A 17671-nucleotide genomic window follows, 5' to 3' on the forward strand; every position below is an offset into this window, starting at 1 on the left:
GGCAAAACTCTTCATACCACTCCTCCACTGGAAAGCCTGACCAGGCTTCCAGGGGCTTCTGAGACCCAGCCCAGCGGAGGCCTCCCTGGCGGCGTCCTGGCCTCTCCCCGGCTTGGGCCGTGCCCAGGGAGGAGAAGTCCCGGCAAGGGGCCAGGGGACCTGGAGCAGCTGCCCCTCAGTCTCAGCTTTGTCTTTATGACATGAGGAGGTGGGTGGGTTTGCAGCCCTCGTACTGTGTAGACGTTCTAACAACAGACTATAATTATGAAAAAACACGGGTCTTTTGACAGCTTCACCTCTTTTGATTTTCAATCAGTGGTTTTCGAACTTCAGAATAAACAGAATCTTCTGGAGGGCTTGTGAAAACATAAATGGCTGGGGCCCTCCGCGTCCACGGTTGTGCTGGCAACTGTTTGACCCCCGGCTGGGAGAGAAGGACAGTCCTGACTTGGAGCTCCTGACGATCTCTATGGCGCCAATACTTGCGCCAAGGCCAATTTCAAGCTTCCAACGTGCGGTCCCCGAACTCCCAGAGATGTGCACCATCTGCTCTTGGGAGCGGGTAAGAGCCAGCTCCAGGTCACCCCTGGCCCCACCCGCCGCCCCGGAGTCTGATGCAGCAGGCAGGACGGCCCTGAGAATAGGTGTTTCTGACAAGTTTCCAGGTAACACTGACGATGCTGGCCGGGGAGCACACTTCGAGAATCCCTGTCCACTACTTCCCTTTGCCAACGGGCCCTTTGAGTCCTAGTAGGACCCACTGAGCACCCGTGGAGTGGGGGCACTCGGGCCATCTTTCCTGGACACTGCCCCTCGCACAGCAGGGCAAGGATCAGCAGAGATGCTGCAATGTGACAAGAGACCCCCAGGGAGCAGGATGGAGCCATTCCCCCCGCCAGTGCTCACTGAGGTAAGTCTCAGACCTTAGACTTGGGGGCCCCAGAGGAAGGCTTGCCCAGCATTTTGTTAAGCAAGAGTCCCTTCAGCATCCTCCCTGACTCCTACTCTCCACCCCCTGCTAGACACTCTGTGACGGGCAACTCAGTACTCCACAGGGGCTCTCGCTGCTTTAGCCACACTTACTCTGTGGTCCGCCTCCTGGCAAATTCCCCACCCCGCATGCCCTGGTCTGAGCCTTGTCCACACGCAGACTAAATGCCATCCTCTGGGTGGGTCAGCACGGATGAGCTGCCTGGGAGGATGGGCGCCCGGGGTGACCAGGCAGGGTGGGCTCATGAGCCCTGGGACAGCAGGGTCCTTTCTCTGGAAAGTGGAGGTGTGAGGCCGTTCATCCTCTGGGAAGGAACACTGGCCTGGGGGTCAGAAGGTCTGAGTTGAAGACCAGCTCTGCCCTGCCCTTGCTGTGTGATCCTGGGCAAGGACCCTTGCTGGGCCTGTTTCCCCAAGTTAGGTGAAGGAGCTGGAACCTAACTCTCTGTCCTCTGTGGCCTCCCTCATGTGGCCCATTGAAGTTACCCATCACAAAAAGGGCAGCCCCTACGGGGCCCACAGCCACCCAGGAGGCTGGGCTGGCCCCCACAGAGTGGCCAGGTGGGCTGGGCAGGGCAGCAGGGAGGGGGCCTCAGGCATGGATGGGCCCAGAGACGGACCACAAGAGAGCGGCAACCAGGCACCAGGACCTGTCAATGATTCATGGCTTTCCCCTGGTAGCCCATGTCAAGTGCCCAGGGCCTGGCCAGGCCTCCACTGCTCTCCTGGCTCCTGAATTATTCAGAAGTCCCAGGAGACTGGAGCTTGTAGCAGACTGTTCCCCATCAATGGTTCTGCACAGGGAAAGGGGAACACACAAGGTCCTCTGGATCTGATACCTTGTCCTCACAGGAGGTTCCTGAAGGAGGACCTCGTTCAAGGCAGGCTGGGCAGACTTGGGGTCTCCTGGTGACTGATCAGGAATTGCTCCCCACTGGCAGCCCCTACCACCACTGGGGAAGGGGCCAGTTCCCAAGCCACCCTCTGCTACTAGAACAAGTCTCTTTCTCTGAGATGGGGGTAATGAGATCAGGCCCATAAACTATTTCTCATACCAGCTTCCTTTACCTCAGTTTTCCCAAATGCATCAATCATGTGACTTGGCTCTCACCTCGGAGTGCCCTGAACTTTTCAGAGAAGAAGGATCATTTGGATTTCTGCTTCCAGACCCTTCCACCCCACACACCCTCTGACTCCTGACCCCATGGGGCATTTATTCATTCACTCATTCCACAAAGTAATCAGGGGCCTGCTAGGGGCCAGGCACTGTCCCCAGTGGCAGAAGTGGCTTTGCTGGCTGCTAAGCCCAGTTCAAACCCCAGAGGCCCCCCTCATCTCAGCTGCCTCATGAGAAGGAGCCCAGGGCCTCCAGGGTGGGGAGACCTGAGCCCCACTGACTCCAAGCACCCTGCCCTCCCACTCCAACCCCCAAGCTGGCCTGTGTCAGGATGGGCCTTGTGTTCTTTATGGGATGGCCACTCCTTTTCCAAGAAAATGAGAGGACCCTTTCCCATCAGGCCAGACCTCTCCTGGAGGGGTTTCCTGCCTCCTCTTGGGTGGAGAAGGGAGGGTGGAGAGAGAGTAAGAAGGGGACAATTAGGTTAGGAACTCCCCTGCTCTGTCTCTCGCTTGTTGGCATTTCAGAACAACTAACTGAAGCCTAAAGTTTCAGTGTATTCACTGGGATGGTATTCAATTCCCAATTTAACAAATACTTCTGATTTGTTTATAGCAAGAGTTTTTATGTTTCCAAGGGTTTCCAGCATTTCAGTGACTGTCTAGCGCCTTTCACTGTAAAGAACGTACTAATTTCAATCATGTCAGTGTTGTCCACAATCATTGCTCACATGCCCTGGTTTTCTGGGAAGTCCAGGATTAGGAATGGGAGAAGGAAGACAGGCATCCTAGCCCCAGCCCTGCCGCTGTCCAGTGGCCTCAGTCACCTCTCTGAGACTCAGCTTCCCCATCTGTGCAGTGAAGGTTGCACTGGCTAGGCTCTGAGGCTCCTGGAAGCTCTGACAGCATGTGGTCCCTGCTGGGGTGCCTGGATGCCTCTCCTGACCCTCAGCTTCCAATTCTTCCTTTCCACACCCACTTCGGTCTGTGTCCCTTCTGCTCCTGTTTTTCTTATCCTCACAGGTCACCCGATCTCTCACCCTAGGGAAGAAGGTTTTGCTTCATCTTGGGGGCACCTGGTAGGGTGTCCCACTAACCTCTCTTGTGGATACTATAGTAGCTGCCTGAATGTTGTGATACCCCAAGAGGCCAAAGGGTGGCCCCTCTGTCCTGAACATCTTCCCCTGTGGCCCTGCCAGCAGGCCTAAAATGCCCACACCCCATGCTCAGCTGAGATGTTGTGGGTTCTCAATAAAAACCACAGAATCCTTGAAGCCTGTGTGGTTCAGCCCAATTCAAAAATCCCCATACAGAAATCCCCTTCACAACATTGTGGTCCACTCCCTACTCAGCCTCTCCCCATGATGGGGACCTCACTACTTCCTAACAACTCATTGGTTGGAGAGTTCTGGTTATCTTTCAGCTGTCTGCTATCTCCCAGCAATGCAGCCTGGTCCTGGTCCTGTGCCTGGGCACACATCTCTCTTTCCTCTTCCAAATGGCATAAAACCTTCTTGGGGGAAAGGCATGGTGACTTAATCTCTCATTTCAGTACCTTCCGTGACTAGCACAGTGTCTGCCTGGTAGAGAATATTTGCTCCGTGAATGTTTGATGAGTGGTTGGATGGATGGATGGATGGATGGATGGATGGATGGATAGATGGATGAATGGACAGAAGGATGGATGGAAGGATGGATGAAAGGAAGGATGAATGGAAAGATTAATGGAAGGAAGGACAGAAGGATGGACGGAAGGAAGGAAGGAAGGAAGGAAGGATGGATGGATGGATGGATGGATGGATGGATGGATGGATGGATGGAAAGATGAATGGATGGAAGGATAGATGGAAGGATGGATAGATGGATGGAAAGATGAAGGGATGGAAGGATGGAAGGATGGATGGATGGATGGATGGAAAAAATGAATGGATGGAAGGATGGATGGATGGAAGGATAGATATATGGATGGATGGACATGTCCTCTGTGATTTTCTCCTTGAGGCTCTCATCCTCTTGTCAGACTTAAGGTCTCTTCTCCTGGCACCCCAAGGAGCTGCCTACTGGTATTCTCTTCAACCAGCATGAGGAGAGTGGAACCTCATCCTTCACCTCTCCTGCTCTGATTGTTCTACTTCTATTAATATGAGCTGGGATTAAGTCAGGTTTCTTTTGTTTGTAGTCCTGTTGAGTAATACTGCACTGTTGAGTAATATTGCACTCTCATCCAGTAATATCCCCATGCTTTTCTGGACATGTTGCTATTCAGCCATGACCCCCTCTAGCTGGTATAAAAGCAGTTGGTTTTGAATCTCCAAATGAGACTTTACATTTATTATATTTAGCCACCATTCCAGACTGTTCAAATCATCCTGAATTCTGTTTGTTGCCCGAGAGATGGATGGGAACTACTTTTACTGAATGCTTAGTAGTGACAGTGCTCATGTGGTAGGTGTGCTTCATTGAAGAATGTAAGCCCCATGAGGGTAGGCACTTGCTATCCTCAGCACCTAGTTCAGTGCCTGACACACAGTAGGCACTTAGTAAACATTTGGAAGAATGAATGAGTGAACGAATGAATGAATATCTATCTCATTTAATTCTCACAGCTTCCTTTGAGGTAAATACCTACACTTTCTACAGGTGAGTACTTTGAACTCAGAGAGATTATGTAACCATCTCAGGGTCACACAGTAGATGACTGAGCTTGAAATCTGAGATCAGGCTTTTCTGATTCCCAAACCACTGCACCCAACTGCCTCAGAGCTTCTCAGTCTTCCCAGGTGTGGCAAGTTTGCCCTCAAGGCTACAGATGGTCTATTGGAGTACATTATCAGCCATTCTGTTAATTCCTCTGCTGGGCAACTGTCACCCAGGATGGTATAAAGCGGGAGACTTAAAGAAGGGGATGGGAAGCTGAGATGGGGCTGGGGACAGAAGGAGTGAATGGGAGAGTAGGGTGTTCTTGGCTGACAATGTTTGGGAGGGCTGAGGGACTCTAAGGACACTTGATCTTAGCCAAAAGGCCGAGAAGCGATGAGGGACTCTAAGGACAATATGAGAGAGCAAGGAGGGGGTTCTTCAACAGTCAGTCCAGAGTAGGCTGGGGGTGTGAGTCCCCTTTTAAGCCCAAAAGACAGGGTAGCCCAAGGAGGAGGGCAGGCCCCCAGTCCCTTCAGGCCCCACCTCTCCCACCCCACACTTACTTGTTGCTGAAGACTTTGCTATAGTTGAAGATCTGAATCTCAAGTATCTCATTGCTGTCGATGCTGCTGGCCACTGGCCACCGGAAGGTCTAGGGAGAGAGAGACAGCTGTGGCCTTAGATGGAAATGAAAGGGTATGACGAGTAGGAGGCAGATCCCTGGTAAGGTGGCCCTCCACATGGACCCAGTGCCCCACAGGGATAAAGTTCACACCTAGAATCTCATATAATTCCAAGCACCCCCTTGTAACATGGATATTGTGACCCATTCCTCTTTCAAAGATGGCACTCAGAGAGGTCCAGTGACCTACCCAAGGTCATATGGTGAGTGCAAGAACCTAGGGCTAACCAGGACTTCTGAGTCTCAGACCAATTCCTGGGGTGCACTCAAGAGTGGGTGGTGCAGCCAGGATGGAGTGGGCTCCAGGGTAACAGCAAGGATTGTGGGCATGGGCTTGGTTTTTGCTGTGTGCTGAGTGGAACTGTAAGCTTCCAGCTCTCTCCTGACAGAAGCATTTTGGCTGGTCCAAGCTCTGCCTTGAGTGGGAGGTCCTGAGCCCCCCATTCAGGTCAAATCACTCCTCACACTGGCAATGTTAACTTTGGGAACAGACTTTAGCTGTTTAGTGTTATTAGGGTCAGTCCCACAGAGGACGGGCGGCCTGTTTCCAGCACGCTGTTTCTAAATTTACCCTCACCATTTCTATCTTGGTTTCATTATTTTTTTTTTAAGATTTTATTTATTTATTTATCAGAGAGAGAAAGAGAACGAGCAGGGGGAGGAGCAGAGGGAGAAGCAGGCTCCCCGCTGAGCAAGGAGCCCGACGCGGGACTCGATCCCAGGACCCTGAGATCATGACCTGATTTTGGCTTCATTATTAAATTGATAATCATGATGAGCAGGAAATTGAGTGGGATTTTTCCTGATGCCCTAGAAATGTCAAGGAGGGCCCAAAATAGAGGCTAGAGGTACTAAGTAACCCATTCTCTAAAGAGAGCTGCCAACAGGCAGAACCAGGTGCCTGCCTCAGGGCTTCCTCAAAGGCCTGCTACCCCCCCCCAACCACACCCCAGCGCTCCTTCTTCCTGGGGTGTAAAGAAGACTGGGGAAGGGAAAGATGGCAACAGTAATATCCTAGGCCCAGCGTTTTTGTGGCCCCTTCCTAGGACAGTTGCTCAGAAAGGTTGAGGCACCTGTAGGAAGGGGAGCCTAACATGCAAGTTCCCAATAACATCTGCCAGGGCAGTGGACTGACTGGTCCGTCCCCCAAGGCTCTAAGGAGACCCGTGGGCCACCTTGGGCAAGGCGGTGGGCATAACTAGTTTGACATGCCACCGCTAGGTGTGTCAAGTATGTGGTTTCTGCTCTGTGGGGCCGAGGGGGTGCTGTGAAGGGGAGCCAGGCTCAGCAAGCCTGCTGACCTTCCACCCAAGCCTGCCCTCCAGGGGAGGGGTCCTCAGCTTGGGTGAGGCTGCGGGGCTATGCCCCCAGCGGCAGGAGCTGAGGTGGGGTGGAGTCAGGAGTCCTAGGTTGGGAATCCGTATGGTGTGGTGAGGCCCTCTCAGGTTCCCCACAGGACCCACCCGCACGGCGCTCTCTGAGACAGCTAGCGTTTGCAGGCCGGCCGTGCTGACAGCTTCCAGAGCTGGTTGGAGCTTGCCAGAGAAGCTGTCACACCACAAGGAGGGGCTACACCCATGGCAGTGCCCCCAGAATCAGACCATGTCCCCAACCCTGGGCTGGAGCAGCTAGAGGATCCTGAGGGCCAGAGCAGGTGTCCTTGTCCCACTCCGTGTCTGGAGCCACAAGGCTGACAGAAACGAGAAGACCAGACCCAGGCTCAAAGGAGATGCTGGACTGGAACAGCAAGCCTTCCTGGACTGGACTTGAAGATTACCAGAAAGCTCTGAGGTCTGCTCACGATGCCGCTAAGAGATGGTATCGACGGGGATTTTGACAGAACAGCTGGAAGGCAGTGACTTCTAAATTTGTTTCATTTTTATACCCCTTCCAATCCAGGCTGCTCAGTAGGCTAGAAATAAACAATAACGATAATAATCTGAATAATGGCTGCCATTTGTAGAGAACTTTTCATTATGCAGGGGGCTGAGTGGTTTAGATGCACTATTTAGCCTCTATTCCAACCCAAGAGGCTGCTCCCGTGTTCTCTGTTTCATACACAGGGAAGCCAGGCCACACAGAAGGAACATGATTCAGAGAACTTTGTTGTTGGTGGCCGAGCAGGCCCTGGGGATCCTCTGAGAGCTGGCCCTGCAAGCCATTCTAAAGCTTCCTTCTCCCATACTGGGGGCCCAGGGGTTTGGGGGGCGCCAAACCAGCTTGGCAGGTCACTGCACAGTGTGGGCAGGGCCTGTCTCAGGAAAAAGGCCTCCTGTTATTCTCTTCAGTCCCGGGGAGGATTCAGCTGGAGTGGGCAGGTGAGAGAGGAAGAAGCAGTGGACGGAGAAGGGGTGGAGGCCGGGGAGGGAGAGGGTTCTGAGTGGGGCCTGGGGAGGACTTTGGAGGCCGTGGACCTGCCAGAAGGGCAGGATGAGCAGGCAGCCCACCCTGGCCTGCAGGCCTCATTAAGTGGCTTTTGCTCCTGCTGTAAGATCTCCAGCTGCATGCCTCCAGCTCTGCCGAGTGTGTGGTTTTCTTAATGAAGTTGCTTTTAATTGAGCTGCAGGGAAATAAGCTAGCTCGTGAAGGCCCAACTCACCAGCCACAGTGCCGAAGGGAGAGGCCTGGGGAGCCTCTGAGATTTCGAGATTTCCGTTTCTGTGGGATGAAGGGGGTGGGTGTTTGCTCCACCTGAGGGTGTGCGGGTGGGGTCTTGACTTTGGAAGGAGAGGACGATTAGGAGATAAAGGAGGTCACTGTGGCAGTGGCGCCATGACAGGAAGGGGTGCTGAGCAGTGACATTAATGAACTGAACATAAAGGATCAGCAGAACTCATTTAGAGGAAAAGGGACCCAGAGAAGGAACCTGCTTGGGACTTCTGCCTGCTCGCCACCAGGCACTGACTTGCCTAGTGATTGGGGTGCAGTTTACTGGGCCAGGGGGAGGGGGTTCATGACAGGAATACGGAGCTGGTCGCCATGGGCCGATGCACCGAACAGAGCGTAGGGGGGTCTGGGTGGGCTGCCTGCACAGGAGACTCCGCAGGAAAGGCCTGGATGGACAGCGGGGGGGGGGGGGGGGGGGGGCCCTTTCGGGAATATACCACATTCAGTGTTTCCGGGAAGGAGCCCCAGGACGAGGGGACAGGAGGAGCAGATGCTCCAGCGTCGCTAGGGTGGGGGGTCAGTGACTGAGGACGCCAGGGACGAAGGCGGTCCCAGGGGCTTTGGTGGGCGAAGAGGAGGCTAGTCCTGAGGGAGTCCTCCAGCTCGTGCCTCTGACTCCCCTCCTTGCTCACTCCCGTCCCTCACTTCTCTACCTCCCATGCCCCCCTCCCCTTCTCTGTTCTCTTCTGCTGGCTGCCCTGCTTTCTGCTCCTCACCGCCTCCATTCCGACCTTTATCAGTTTCGCTCCGGGTCTCGGTCTCTGTCCCTCTCTCAGTGGTCCTCCATCCTGCCCTCACCCTAGAATCCCTTCCAGAAGCTTTTAACACGCCCTCGGCCCAGGCTGCATTTGAGACCGATTCCACGGCGTCTCTAGGGGCCCGGGAGTGGGCTGGGGAGCGGCCAGGGGCCTGCGCGCGCGCCTGCATCCGGGTCTGAGGGCAGGCCCCTCCCACGGAAGTCAGGCCCCTCCCACGGAAGTCAGGCGCCAGCTTCCTCTCCCTCCCGCACCTGCCTCGACGAGGAACACGCAGGGCTTTGCAACGCGGCCCCGCGAAGCACCTGCCGGACCCAGAGTCCCCCGGCTGTGGCCCGTGCAGCATTTCCAGCCCCACCTGGGCCGCTGCCACCTTCCCGCCCGCAGCGAATACCTCCTAACTCTAGGAACAGCGGTGAGCAGGACACGCAAGGACCCCTCTCGTCGACTTCTGAAGGACACACCCTCTGTCACTTCTCTTAGCTCCTCTGACAGCTAAGAGGTCCCGCCCTGGCTCTGCCACGATCTAGCTTAGGGACTGCAGGCCACTCCTGCCACGGTGCCTCGGCTCCCTCGTGGATGAAATGAGGGTGACCACCATACCTCCCTCCCGGGGCTGTGGAAAGAACCGAATGAGATCACACAGGTGGATTTTGTAAGCGACACAACACTGCAGAAATTAGAGGCATGACTTATTTTGTTTTGTTTTGCTTTTCCTTGTGGGGACTTTCTACCAGACTGTCGGGGGCTGACCCTCACCCCTCCCTGGCCCTCCACCGCCTCTCCCTCTCCCTCCATCACTCTCTGACCACCTCTTCTGCCTTGGTCTGTTGATGTCCCATTTCTCTTTTACCAGAAAAAGTGTTATTTCTCATTGTCTTCTCACTTTTTGCTGTTACTTCCTTTCCACCAGTTGGGTTGATGTGTACTGATGTGTATGGAGTGCAGCAGGACCACAGGGGAGGTGTGGGGGCTGTGGAGCTCCCGGGCCTGTGCATGCCCTCTCAGAACCCGGAGAGCACACCTGGGTAGAATTCGGTACTTCTCAGAGTGCTTTTCGCTAATAACCGAGGCTCACAGCAACATGGCCAAGATGTGCTTCTTTTGTCCATGGGGAGGTGGAGGGTGTGAGAGGTGTTGCGGGACACATAGCTGGTTGGGGGTGGAGGCAGGATTGGAACTCAAGTCTCCTGATATTTAGCTCGGGGCTTGAGCTCCCACACTGCACCCTGTCCTGAGGCCAGGGAGATTAGCTGAGGCTGAATCTCAGAGGGGGTCTGCAGCTCTGACCATCCTTCTAGATTGACAGCAACAAAAACGTTTATTTATTGAGTGCTGACCATGTGCTGGGCATTGGCGCCACACTTTACACATACTGTATAATTTAATCCCCATTTTGCAGATGAGAGAACTGAGGCTCAGAGCGGATTTGACCAAAGTAATTCAGCTAGTAAGTGGTCATATAGCTTAGTGGTTGAGATAAGAGCCAGGCCCTCTCAGAAGTGAATGACTAGGTACAGAAGTCGAAGCTACCGTGCTGGAGAGAGTGCGTGGAGAGAGATCCTGGAGAACACGAGGCCACAGGGAGACCCAAGGTGCTCCAGACAACAGTCAGCACCAACTGCCCTCCCAGCTGGATGCAGAAGAACTGCCCAGCTGAGCCCAGCCAACCCACAGAATCACGAGAAACCCTAAAATGTGGAGAATGGGGTGGTTCATTCTGCAGCACCAGATGACTGTGACTTTATCCATGCCGTCTCTCTAAGAGTCAGACTCAGGTCAGGGAGGCTGACATCAGTGGCAGAGCTGGGCTCCATGCCCCAGGCCCTGCCTCTCCACACACCGGTTGGTGGTGGAGGCAGCCTCAAGCATGGCTCCCTCTCCCTCTGTTGCCCCAAGAACTCCAGGGATAGCTTGACCGTTGCTCTCAGAGCAGCTCAGAGCAGGAGCAGAGTGGACAGGCCCGGTCTTGTCTTCTTCATGGAGGTCTCCCTACACCTGGCATGGGACCTGGCACACAGTAGACAATAAATGGGCCTCAAATGGCTGCCTGGGCTGCAGGTGGGTGAGCTCAGGTGGGCTAGTTCACCTCTCCACACCTCAGCTTACTCTTCTGTAAAGTGAGGGTGACAGTCACAGTACGGGTTCTTGGGGTGATTGAGAGGCTGATGAAGCACAGAACTTGGCACAGAACCAGTCCAGGGTAAGAGGGTGACCAGCATGGCGGCTTATCATAGTGAGTCTTAGATTGTTAGTTCCAGGAGCCAGGGCAAGGCCTGGCATTCTTGGGGATGGCACTGTAGGGACTGCAGGAGGCTTCTGGGAACAAAGGGCCTTTCTCCAGCCTGAGACAGCACCAGCGTGATTCCCTTCCCGTGGCCACAACAGCTGAAAGTTGTGCCTTCTATTTCTGAGGTGCCCTGAACATTGGTGGCCCAGAGACTGGGCCAAGGGAATCCACACAGCATTTAAGATTCCACGCCATGTCAGCCTCCAAACACTCTGGGGGGCTCAGATAGTAGCTAAGCCAAACACTGCCACTCAAGATGTCACCAGCCAGCAAGCCCCATTCAAGGGCAAATGTTTTCTGAGCACCTTCTGTGTTTGCTAAGCACCTCCTTGTGCCAGGCTTTGTACATGGCACTGTGGGCAGTACAGAATGCAGGGGTGTTTCCTAGTTCTACGGGAGCTCCTGGATAGTTCTGGAGACACACACAGACCTGAAATTGCTGCCCATGATAGGAACATTGACAGAAGTAAGGTGGCAAGTGTTAGGCACAGGAGGAGGAAAGGATGACCTTTCTTGGGAGGAGGAGGCCTCAGGATCCCTGGGAATGTAGAGCCGTGACCTAGATTGCCAGCTCACAGCTTGGCCTTGACCTGGCAGGTGCTGGCCAGGGTGGTAGAGTTCTGCATCCTATCAGCTCCAGAGATCTAGGACCCATGGAAAGGTTTCTCTGATGCGGGCTGAGGAATGACCTGGATTATCCTGAACTTCGTCACTCACTAGGTCGGAAACCATCCTAAATCAGCAAGATGATGAACTTAAAGGGACAGTCCTCCAGATTTGGGGGGGCGGAAATTGGAATGTGCTGCACAGCTTTAGAATGCAATGGAAAGAGAGTGTCTTGGGAATTTAAAGACCCAAGACTCAAGTTGGGTTCATTCTTTCACTTGGCAATATTCCTTGTGCCCTGTGCTGGGTGCCAGGCCATTGATGAACCAGACAGGTAGATTCCTGGCCCCACGGAACTCATAGCCCATGACTTCCAGGTACAAGTGATGTGGGCAGGAATCTGTCCCTGTCCACCCCACCCCCAGGCTGATGACGTCTCCCTCCTCTGAGTCCAAAAGACCCATGGTCCATCTTTGTCTGTACCGGGTCCATCTCCCCACTGGACTGAGCCCCTTGAGGGCAGGTTCACTTTGCAAATGACCATAGGCTCTGGGATCAGATAGACTTGGGTTCAAATCCTGATTGTGGTGACTTATCACCTGGAATGATACTAACCCAGTGAGCTATAATGCTTGTGTGAAGCTCTCAGCCCATCCTGCCACACACTAGGTGCTCAGGATATAGCAGCTACTCTTCTTCTTATTCCTACAAGTACTGTTGCTGCTGTGGCCTCTCCTGTGGAGTCTGGTCCATGTAGGCCTGGCTTAGAGCCAAATCAAACTGGCTTGGGGTGGGCTCAGTGTGACCACTCTCATTCCCCCAGAGCAGCGTTCTCTGCTAGCTGCTGGCCTGGCATAAAGTCTGTCTCCCCTTCCCCCCACCCCACCCCGCTCCCTCCCTCCTCCAGAGCTGTAGGTTAAATGCAGGGTCTCAGGTTCCAGCCTCAGGGAAAGGAGACACCACATCCAGGTTCTGTTTCCACCCATTGTTGTCTGAAGAATTGTCTTTCTTCCAAGGCCACCTCCTCCCCACTCAGGTTCCTTGGCCCAGCCCACAGCAGCCCCTCTCACCCTTGTCTGGGCAGAGAAGGGAGAGACATTTGCTATCTTGTCTTTTATTTCATTTTTCAGCCATGCATCTGTCTTGCAAGGCAGGCAGAACAGGGAGTATCTCCCCATTTTACAAAAGGGGAATCTGAGGTCCCGAGAGGTTGAGTGGCCACAGAGTTTGTTAATACTTCAGTGAGGACTGTAGACCAGTTCTCACGACTCCCAGGCCGATGTGCTTTGTACCTCACTGAGCTGATTTTCGAAGGTTCTGGGCACAGTAAACGTGAGAAAAGAGACTTTAAAAAGCCAAGAGGCCTTCAGAAGTTTTGCAAGGGACCAATGAGATCCTTTTCCCCAGCTTGTTCTAGAACTACAGACAGGCTGTTTCTTTCAGGGACCAGCAAGGAAGTTTAGGACTTGTCCACCCCAGTCTGGAGAGACTTGTTTAAGCATGTGGGCAGTTCCGGGCTCTCTTTGGGGGCTGAGCTGACCCAGGCCCCTGGGCCCTCCGTGAGCAGGGGGTGGAGGGCTGCCTCCCCCGCTTGGTGGGAGTGCAGTGCTGACCAGTGGCAGCCAGACTGCTGGCCACTTCTCAGAGGGAGGAATGGTGGCAGGGGGCATGGAAAGACCCCCAAACAAGGCCTTGCGAGGGTGTTGGGGGTCAGGCCCAGGAGTAGCTTCCTACTGCTGCATCCAGAGTGGGTTTCTAATCTAATCTAAGCATGGACTTAGAGCCCTGGCTTTGCTACTTACAGCCCTTGGGATGGATACATACTCTCTGAGCCTAAGCTTCATCATCTGTAGGTTGCTGTGGAGATTGGACAGAAGAGGATTGCTCAGGAAGCAGTGCTGCTTCTGGAAGTTGCTGCCATGATTGTCAGATGGGGCTTCCCCGGGGAAGTGATGGGCAAGTCCCTGCAGTGTGGGAGGGCCTGAGCTTTGCAAGTCATTTAGCATCCTTGGCCCCCATTCCATGAAGTACCAGTGGGTTCCCCGCTGTGACAACCAGAAACTTCCCCAGGTGAGGACCACTTCTCCCCATCTTGAGACTACTCTCTGACTCTGGCCATGTGCTTTTGCTTATTACTCCCCGACATCTGCCCACTCCCCACTCTCTCACCATGGAACCAGAGGCTCCCCCGTGCCCAAGTTCCTACATGGATCCTCATGAGCTGTTGAGCCTGCTTCCCCCTCTGGGGTATTCTAGCCTGGCACACAGGAAGTACTCAAAATTTGCCCCGTGCTTGTGCTTGGGGCCAGCAGGGACTGACTCTCCACTTGCCCCGTGTTGGGCAGCATCGGGAAGAGGAAGGACATGGTGATTAACTTTGAATGTCATGTATACCTGTGGCTCAGGTGTCCCGAGGAGCAGTTAATGGAAAGGGGCGGCTGTGCCCTTGGGAGAGGCATCAGGTTGCTCACCGGCTGAGGCCTGGGCAGACAAGTCCCCTGGGAGACTTGATGATAAAGAAGGAGTCAGATGCTCTGCCTGGATGACTGGGGGCAGAGGCCCCGGGAGGCAGGACTGTGAGAGACTGAGCCAGGCTCCTATGTCTCCATTCAACCAACCCCTCCTCTCGGGGCCCTGACTGATGGAGTGGGGAGGGGAAGGAAGCATAGGTTGCATAGTGGGGCAAGCCCAAGGCCAAGATGCTGGCATAGTAGGCAGCCATGGTTCCACTGTCACCACCACTCTTCATTTTGTTCATCATTTGACAAAGAGACCTCATACCTATCATCAGTCCCATTTGACAGATGGGTAACAGAGGCTTAGAAACAAAGTCACATAGCCAGGAAGGGAGATGTCTAGAACAGAACTGTCCTTGTGGAGGGGACAGCCTGCCAGCTGTAATGGTCAATGGTTACTCTTGAGCGCAGGAGAGAAGGTCAAGGCCTTGCTTCCCTGTGCCTGCAGCTATGGGCCTACAGACACAGCCACACTATGTGAGATGGGCCCAATGTGAGGAGGAGACAGGGGTTCTGGGTGGCCTCTCAGCCTGGTGGCTGCTCAGCTAAATACCAGCTTCAAAGGAAACAGTCTGCCATGAGGCCCTTCCCAGCCCAGCTGAGCCAAAGATTAGAAACAAACCTCAAGAAAGAAGGGGTAAGCTATTCTGGGGGTGGGGGGTCAAAGCAGAACTCCTGTTTCATGCCAGGATGATAACTTAGGACTGCTGGTTCTCACCCCAAAATCAATCCTGGAGAAACTCTAGAAGCAGGAAGGAAATATGGATTCTAGGAAGTAACAAACAAACAACTGTGAGAAAAGAGAGACCAAAGCCTCTTTGAGCTGATCTGGGTCGGGAGGGGGGATGGAGGCTACCCAGGGGAGGCCAGGGAGCAGACTCATCAGTGGGACAACGGGTGGGAAGAAATCTTCATCAGTTCTGCTTTTACTGATCCCTGGTCTTACCTTGGGGTGATCGTTGCCTTCTCCTTTACTGATAAAATGGTGACAACAGCCCTACTGGGATGAGGATTGACAAAAATAGGTGTTCATGGACCACCTGTCAGTGCAACCTCAAAACTAGTTGGTTAAAAATCTAGCCTGTGGGCGCCTGGGTGGCTCAGTTGGTTAAGCGAATGCCTTCGGCTCAGGTCATGATCCTGGAGTCCCGGGATCGAGTCCCGCATCGGGCTCCCTGCTCTGCGGGGAGCCTGCTTCTCCCTCTCCATCTGCCTGCTTCTTTGCCTACTTGTGCTCTCTCTCTATCTCTCTGTCAAATAAATAAATAAAATCTTAAAAAAAAAAAAATCTAGCCTGCTTTCTGTCCACCGTGTTTCTCCTTAAGGCTTAGAGATGAGACCTTGCCTGTTTCTGTGGTGACTAGCCCCCTCCCCCCCCCAACAGTGCTCACGCCTGCCCTTCAACCCCCAGGGCCTGACCGAGCTGGCCTCTGATGCTTCACCAGTACCGGACAGCAGATAGCGAAGCTGATACCAGGAGCACTTGAACTGGGCGAAGTAAACAAACACTTGGAGAGACATTTCTTATAAAGGCAAGACAACACACTGAACAGTGTATACCAATGGGGGCAGGATCATTAGGACAAATGGACCATAAAGACATTTATTAGCAATATAAAACAAGAACAAGGAATCTTAAGAAAAAAAGAACAAATTAGTAAATTGGGAGATCATTTTGAAGAACTCCCTCAGAAAACAGCAGGAAAGGACTGATAGATGAAAAAATATAAAAGCAAAGAAATGGCAGCTAAAGGCAGAAGTAGCAGCATTTGATAACATGGGGCTCAGAGAAGAGAACAATATAAAAACTAAATGGAAGGGATATTTGAAAAAATAATGGAGAGAGAATATTCTATAATATATGAAAGATGAAAAGCGTCGGATTTGAAAAGAGCTCACAAAATAGAGCAAAACAGGAGAGATAAGAGACCCCACAGTTAGACACATTATCATAAAATTTGAGGCTATCAAAGAAAAAGGAATTATGCTTTTTTTCCCCAGGGAGGAAGAAAAGATCCCACGCAAAGGTACAAGAACCAGACGGCCATCAGACTTCTCAATAGCAACAGGCACTGAAAATTTGAAGTAAAGGAAAGAACTTTGAGCCTCGAAATTTATATCTAGTGAAAGTCTCACTCAAATTTGAAGAAATAAAAAACTGTTCTCAGATTTATAAAGCTTTAGAAGGTTGGCTACACAAAGTCTTAGACTGAAACTTCTTTTAGAGGAAGTACTCAAATAAGAAGAAAAAAACAATGCCAAGAGATAAGAAAAGTAAAGGTGATCAGATATCTTGGTGAAAACCATTGTTGTCCTCGAAAAGAAAAAGAAGGCTAGGACAAATAGAAGAAAAGGAGAACACACATTCATAAGAACCTAGAACGAAAATTGTATAACCTAGATGGTGTGGGCTGAGGTAGGGAAAATCAAAGTGGACTAGGAGAGTATTACAATACTTGTCATGATAGGGGAACTATAATTACTGATTTGTTTCCCAGCTATCAACAGGGATACCTAAACGTGACCAAGAAAGGGTGACTACCTTGGAAACAAAAATAGAATGTATAACTTTCACCTAATGAAAGAAAATCTCACCTATCCCATGGAAAGCTGGAAAGGAGAAAAGAAAACAAATGAAAAGGACAGTAAATGGAAAATATAAAATAAGGTGGTAGTAGAAATAAAAAGCAAAACAGCAATTACAATAGATGTAAATAGATAAAACTAATCAAAGCACAGAGACTCTCATGCTGGGAGAGAAAATTTAATCTAAGAATACATGCCCTAGGGATGCCTGGGTGGCTCAGTCGGTTAAACATCTGCCTTCAGCACAGGTCATGATCCCAGGGTCCTGGGATCAAGTCCCGCATTGGGCTCCTTGCTCAGTGGGGAGCCTGCTTCTCCCTCTGCCTGCCTCTTCCCCTGCTTGTGCTCTCTCTCTGTCTCTCTCTCTCCCTGACAAATAAATAAATAAAGTCTTAAAAAAAAAAAAAGAATGCATGCCCTAAAAAGACACACTTGAATTTAAAGGCACAGAAATATTGAAAATGGAAACATGAAAAAAGATATACCAAGAAAATAAAAGAATGGAAAGAGATATAGCAGGCAAATGAGCCAAAATTAGCTGAGATTGTAATCTTAACATCTGGCAAATTAGAAAGTAATGCAAAAAATGTCATAAGAGACAAAGAAGGATATTAAGTTCCAGGAAAAGGAAAAATAGACAAGAAGATATAGCCATCATGAACATAGAGAACTTACTAGTAATACAGTCTCAAAACACATCAAGCAACAACTGACAGCTACAGGGAGAAACATGTAAATCAACAATTGTAGAAGGAGATTTTATTGCAATCATTTTTGAAACTGATAGATCTAGCAGAGAAAAATAAGCAGAAAAGGTGAAGAA

The 17671-nt window shown here is 52.0% G+C and overlaps 1 protein-coding gene across 3 annotated transcripts in view; it reads right to left on the reverse strand.

Annotated features, from left to right (window-relative positions):
- OTOF (otoferlin) overlaps window positions 1-17671 on the reverse strand; it is a 93213-nt gene that overhangs the window by 55888 nt on the left and 19654 nt on the right. For all 3 annotated transcript variants that reach the window (XM_045883721.2, XM_045883719.2, XM_045883720.2), the window contains exon 3: window positions 5310-5398. In XM_045883721.2, coding sequence (XP_045739677.2) covers window positions 5310-5398 — 89 coding nt within the window. The remainder of the gene's footprint in view (window positions 1-5309; window positions 5399-17671) is intronic.

The sequence above is a fragment of the Mirounga angustirostris genome, unplaced genomic scaffold, assembly GCF_029215605.1.
Source record: "Mirounga angustirostris isolate CCGP_5_RB_7025 unplaced genomic scaffold, mMirAng1.0.hap1 SCAF_10, whole genome shotgun sequence".
Lineage (NCBI taxonomy): Eukaryota > Metazoa > Chordata > Mammalia > Carnivora > Phocidae > Mirounga > Mirounga angustirostris.